The sequence below is a fragment of the Primulina tabacum genome, chromosome 7 (genome assembly GCF_025594145.1).
Source record: "Primulina tabacum isolate GXHZ01 chromosome 7, ASM2559414v2, whole genome shotgun sequence".
Classification (NCBI taxonomy): domain Eukaryota; kingdom Viridiplantae; phylum Streptophyta; class Magnoliopsida; order Lamiales; family Gesneriaceae; genus Primulina; species Primulina tabacum.
In genome coordinates this window covers 10426278-10432875 of record NC_134556.1, presented here as the reverse complement: position 1 = coordinate 10432875, position 6598 = coordinate 10426278, and the positions used below count along the sequence as shown (strand labels likewise).

The 6598-nt window shown below is 32.4% G+C and overlaps 1 protein-coding gene across 3 annotated transcripts; it reads left to right on the top strand.

The window, feature by feature from the left end:
- The first annotated feature begins 623 nt into the window (after positions 1-623).
- On the top strand, positions 624-2686 carry LOC142550500 (uncharacterized). 3 transcript variants are annotated; one of them, XR_012821400.1, is made up of 5 exons: positions 624-970; positions 1041-1184; positions 1275-1855; positions 1994-2153; positions 2482-2686. XR_012821400.1 is itself a non-coding variant. In XM_075659576.1 (3 exons), exons 1-3 carry the CDS (start codon positions 641-643, stop codon positions 1806-1808), a joined length of 1008 nt encoding a protein of 335 aa, XP_075515691.1. In that variant the 5' UTR covers positions 624-640; the 3' UTR covers positions 1809-1909. The 3 variants fall into 3 exon arrangements, 1 of the variants encoding a protein (XP_075515691.1); XR_012821399.1 differs by having other exon boundaries at positions 1990-2153; XM_075659576.1 differs by lacking the exons at positions 1994-2153; positions 2482-2686 and having other exon boundaries at positions 1275-1909.
- The last annotated feature ends 3912 nt before the right edge of the window (positions 2687-6598 follow it).

Genomic DNA, 6598 nt, shown 5'->3' with positions numbered 1-6598 from the left:
AATTCAAAAATTAGTAGTTGTGCTTGATTTCAAAGCTGCTGTTCCAAATTCCTTGTGTAATGCACAATTCAATTTTTATGTGATTATTAGGGAATTTTTCGTCTACTGTTGTGGCCGGTGCAATTAAATTTTTTGCATCTAATACCATGGCTAGATTTGTTGATCAAATAGACATGTCTAAATGCTAATTTTTGTTTTGTGTATATGCAATTATGTTCTGTTTCTTATTCTTTTTTGTAATTGTGTTTGTAATAGTTATTGTATAATTTTTTTTATGCTTTTTAATGTAGAAACTACTGCAGAAGAGAAACTAATTCATGATTATAATGAGAAGAATAGTGGTAAAGAATATTTTTCACGATGTTCCCCTCCTTATTTTAAAACTGTGATGGGAGAATTGAAGCCAATTCTAGGTGAGCAGCATATGAGTCGGATAAATGATACTCCTTTCGCCAAATGAATTGATATGCCAGTCCTTGCTATCAGTAGTGGGCGGATTGATTATTTTCTGAACATATTTCAGGGTGATTCATGTTCTTTTTTTGTAGGTGATAATATTACCATCCCTTTCAAATCAGCTGATTTCTCTGTTGTGCTCGGCCTACATCACATTGGACAACCAGTTGACTTGGACCTGAAGATGGAGTCCAAATATTTGACACGTCATTTTGACGGCAAGGTCATCAATCCCAAGCGAATAGCCATTTATGAAAAATTGATTTTCCTTGCAAGAAGTGACGATGAATGTGATATTGATGATTTTGTGAGAACTTTCATTTTGTTCATTTTCAACTGCATAATATTTCCCATGGGCAATTATACCACTCCTGGATTTATATTTCCTTATCTCGATGATCTTACGATATTTTTTGAATATGCTTGGGGAGATGCTGCCTTCCGATTTTTATATCGAGAAATATGTCAGATCGGGAAAAAACTTTATGTTGATGGATGCACGGTTGGATTGATGGTTAGTATTCAGCTTTATTAATTATGATCTTAGTATTTGTCATTAACTTTTATTTTATTTTTTGTTTTAGGCTTGGTTATATGAGACAGTCCCAGTTTTAGGAGTAAGGCGTGGTTTAAATGTTTACTCTCGGTTGTTTTGTTGGGGGAAAAGCAAGATCCCACTAAATGCAGCTGGCACTGAAACATTGTTGAAACGCATAGATTCAACTCAGGTACTTATAATTATTTTAGTTTATTAATATAGTTGTGCAAAATTAATGTTTAGTTGATTGACAGTTGTATTTATTTTTATTTGTGAATAGGTTCTGTCCATACATCCATTTTGTGAGGAGGAGAAGTTGTTAGTGGACATGAATCTTGTTTTAAATCAAGAAACGAATAGATCTGAAGTAAAACGTTTTGAGAAACTTGTCCTGAAACAAATGAATGATTTGAAGATACTGAGAAAGAGATGTGCTGAATTAGAGGGTGAAATGGTTCGACGTAGAATGAAGGGAAAAAGGTCTGTGGCGGATAAACGTGAGAATGTTGTTGAATCTGAGGAGAAGGTTGATAAAACAGAAGAAAAGGTGACTTTTGAGTCACCACATGATGCAAGAGCTAACTTTGGTGATTTTGTTGACGTAGTGGTAAATGTAGTTGTTTCTGATTTTGCTAAAGAAAAGAAAGAGTTAGATGAATCCCATTCTTTGAATGCTTGTGTTGATGAGAGCATTGGTGGTAGTTTTGTTGCTACTTCTGAAGTGGAGAAGAAAACTATTTCTCAATCTTCAATTGCGGATCACGTGAGGGCTAGGGATGATCGTGTGAAGAAAAAAAAGGTTCCATGTTTGTGACTCCACCTAGCTCAACACCAAGACGTAAGAGGAAGGTGACAAAACAGGTAAATGAAGTGTCAATTATTTCGAAATCGATTGTATTAAGTTTAATTTAGTTTTTCTGTTTTTTAGTACTATTGTTGTAATTGATGTTCGGATTTTCTGTTATATTGCTGAATATATCGCCGCTTTTGGACAGGAAGTTATAGACATTGAGAAGAAAGGCAATACTCCTGGCAAGGTTGCCATGGATGAGTTTCAAGGTAGATCAAATTTCTGTGGACATGAAGAAGCTGATGATGAAGAGAGAAAATTGGTGACAAACTTTCTTGCTAGAAAATAGTTGGAGTACGTTGATCTTCCGTATGTTTCTTCTTCTTATTTTCGTAATAATGTGTCCAAAATTTTTTAATGAAATTGAATTTTCTATTTTGTAGTGTTGTCGTTTGGGAAGATGCGGTTATGAGTTTAAGTGGACCGATATTATGTCATTTTCTTTTTGGTGATCCTGTTGAGTCCGAGATAATTAATGTTTACATGAGAATTATGCAAAAGCAAAGTTTGCAGCATGGATTTGAGATTTATTGCATGGACACAATGGTGCAGGTTCGTAGCAGTTCGAGTTTTGCGTTTTTTTGTTTTCGTTTTACTATATTAAGATAAATGAGTATACGTGTTCTTCAATGTGTAGAAAGAAGTCCTTACGAAGTTGGAACAACATGGGAAAAGATCGATGGTACATCGGGATGATTATGGAGCTTTTCTTTCACTGATGACATCTTTCACGATGGCTCGACTGCAGGAACTGACTGGAGAATTATTTAGAAGATGCAGATACATCATTTTCCCTATTAATGACAGGTGGCATTGGTTTTTGTTGGTTTACAAAAGAGATGAAGGGATATTTAAAGTGTGGAACTCCACGCATGATCCATTCTCAGTTGGGAAAGCCAAAGTTTGTGTAAGTTTACTTTGAAATGTTCAAAGTTTATGTAAATACAAATTAAGATTAAATTTTGAAATTATTGTTTGTTGCAGACAAAGTTTTTGGCTGGTTCCATACGTCACTTATGGGGATTCGACCTTGTAAGTGAGCCAGTGTTAAGAGAACCTTGTCGTCAACAAGGTGCAACCCTCGATTGTGGTGTATATGCATGCATGTGGTTGGAGTTTCTAGCCCATGACACAGATGAGATCTGGAGCTATGCACAGGATGTGAAGATGGACACTTATCGAGCACGTTTTGCAGCCACAATATTATCTGATGAAAATGGATTGTTGAAAAACAAGTTTGAGTAATTAATTACTCCTCACTATTCTGATGGTTAAGAAGTTACAGTAGTACTGGAGTTTAAACATTTGAAGTCTATGTTTAATTGTTGGTTTAAATTATGTAATGAAGACACACAATTGATTATTATCGTGTTTGTGTTAGCTGTTACACACTTCAATATCTATTTCTGTTAAAATTTATTTGTTTCTGGGAAAGTTTGGTGTATCATTTGTTCACTGTTCAGAATTTGGGTTACCTGGTATTTTAAATGGTACATATCAATTTAGAAGAGAAAATTGAGTACAAAAATTGCTTTATTGGGTATATTATGTGTAACTATGAGTACAAATGTTAAATAATCGAGTATATCTAACTAATCTAATATTTAGTCATACATTAGTAAACACACAATAGTATTTAACTACTCGAGGACAATGTACACACAAATTGAGCACAATATACACATGAAGTGATTACACAAATTGAGCACAATATACACATGAATTGATTACAATGTACATATGTATTGAGTACATTGTACCCATAAATTTAGTACAATAAACACATGAATCGAGTACACTGACATGTCAATCCAGCACAGCGTAGAGTAGTTCATCTATTCATGCTAGGATCACCAAGTCATTATCCGATGAAGTTCTTGTATTTTGTCAATTTCAAAGTTCATAAAATGCCCGATTGAGTATATAAGTTACATAATCCAGGATAATTTAAACGTTTATTGAGTACAATATTTCTTCTATCGATCACCAAGATATAATATTATCTAGAGTTGTAGTGTGTCAATTTCGAGGTACATAATATGTCTAATTGAGTATATAAGGTAAATAATCGAGAATAATTTACACGTTGGTTAAGTAATCAAGGATAATGTACACACGATTTGATTACAATAGATGAATATATTGAGCACAGTATACACATGAATTGATTACAATGTACATATGTATTGAGTACAGTGTACCCATAAATTGAGTACAATGAACACATGAAACGAGTACAATGACTTGTCAATCCAGCATAACGTAGAGTATTTCATCTATTCATGCTAGGATCACCAAGTCATTATCTGGGTGAAGTTGTTATTATGTCAATTTCGAAGCCCACAAGATGTCTGATTGAGTATATATATTAAATAATATAGCACAATTCACACTAAATCGGGTATAAATGATTTAAAATCAGGTATTCATGTACATAAATCGAGTACTCAACTTCATGTTATATGTAAATTTCATGAATTTTATACATCTTCAATTTGAGTACTGAATTTCGAAGCCCACAAGATGTCTGATTGAGTATATATATTAAATAATAGAGCACAATTCACACTAAATCGGGTATAAATGATTTAAAATCAGGAATACATGTACATAAATTGAGTACTCAACTTCATGTTATATGTAAATTTCATGAATTTTATACATCTTCAATTTGACTACTCAATTTCGAAGCCCACAAGATGTCTAATTGAGTATATATATTAAATAATAGAGCACGATTCACACTAAATCGGGTATAAATGTTTTAAAATCAGGTATACATGTCATCAATTCGAGTACTCAATTGATATATTAAATAATAGAGCACGATTCACACTAAATCGGGTATAAATGTTTTAAAATCATGTATACATGTACATAAATCGAGTACTCAAATTGAAGATTTATAGAATTCATTAAATTGACATATAACATGAATTTTAGTTCGCGATTAATGTTCATGTATACCCGATTTTAAAACATTTATACCCGATTTAGTGTGTAATGTACCTCATAACATATGATATGTATTTTCATCAAAATATAGATGAATATGTTGGATTTACCCTGAAAATAACCTATGTCCACCCGGAAAACTCAGCAAGAAGAGAAATGATATTGTACGCTTTAGAAGTTCTTGTACAACACATCAAGTAATGGTACTATAAAATGATATTCATCCTTCTACTTTACTTGGTGAAGTATTGTATCTCACATGTATTCGTTAGGGATGGCAATTTCCTCCGAACCCATTGGAGGATCCGATACCCGACCCGAATAGAAGAGGGTATAGAGGGATTTTTAGACCCGATCAAATAATTGGGTAATCGGGGATGGGGATGAAATTCAATACCCGATGGGTATGGGGATGGATTTAATAAATGGGTATGGGGATGGATGTATGAAATCAGACTCATACCCTACCCATTGCCATCCCTAGTATTCGTCTATCTAGGGTGAAGTTGTTTTTATGTCAATTTCGAAGCCCACAAGATGTCTGATTGAGTATCTATATTAAATAATAGAGCACAATTCACACTAAATCGGGTACAAATGTTTTAAAATCAGGTATACATGTACATAAATCGAGTACTCAAATTGAAGATGTATAAAATTCATGAAATTGACATATAACATGAATTTTAGTACTCGATTAATATACATGTATACCTTATTTTAACACATGTATACCCGATTTATTGTGTAATGTTCCTCATAACATATAACATGAATTTTAGTACTCAATTAATATACATGTCCACAAGATGTCTGATTGAGTATATATATTAAAAAATAGAGCACAATTCACACTAAATTGGGTACAAATATTTTAAAATCAGGTATACATGTACATAAATCGAGTACTCAAATTGAAGATGCATAAAATTCATGAAATTGACATATAACATGAATTTTAGTACTCAATTAATATACATGTATACCTGATTTTAACACATGTATACCCGATTTATTGTGTAATGTTCATCATAACATATAACATGAATTTTAGTACTCGATTAATATACATGCCCACAAGATGTCTGATTGAGTATCTATATTAAATAATAGAGCACAATTCACACTAAATCGGGTACAAATGTTTTAAAATCAGGTATACATGTACATAAATCGAGTACTCAAATTGAAGATGTATAAAATTCATGAAATTGACATATAACATGAATTTTAGTACTCGATTAATATACATGTATACCTGATTTTAACACATGTATACCCGATTTATTGTGTAATGTTCCTCATAACATATAACATGAATTTTAGTACTCGATTAATATACATGCCCACAATATGTCTGATTGAGTATATATATTAAATAATAGAGCACAATTCACACTAAATCAGGTACAAATGTTTTAAAATCAGGTATACATGTACATAAATCGAGTACTCAAATTGAAGATGTATAAAATTCATGAAATTGTGCTCTATTATTCGTCTATCTAGGTGAAGTTGTTTTTATGTCAATTTCGAAGCCCACAAGATGTCTGATTGAGTATCTATATTAAATAATAGAGCACAATTCACACTAAATCGGGTATAAATATTTTAAAATCAGGTATACATGTACATAAATCTAGTACTCAATAAACTTTTAAATTGATGATCTTAGGCATGAATAGATGAACTACTCTACGATGTGCTGGATTGACAAGTCATTGTACTCAATTCATATGTACATTGTTCTCGATTCTTTAACGTATATACTCAATCTGACAATTTATGTACCTTGAAAT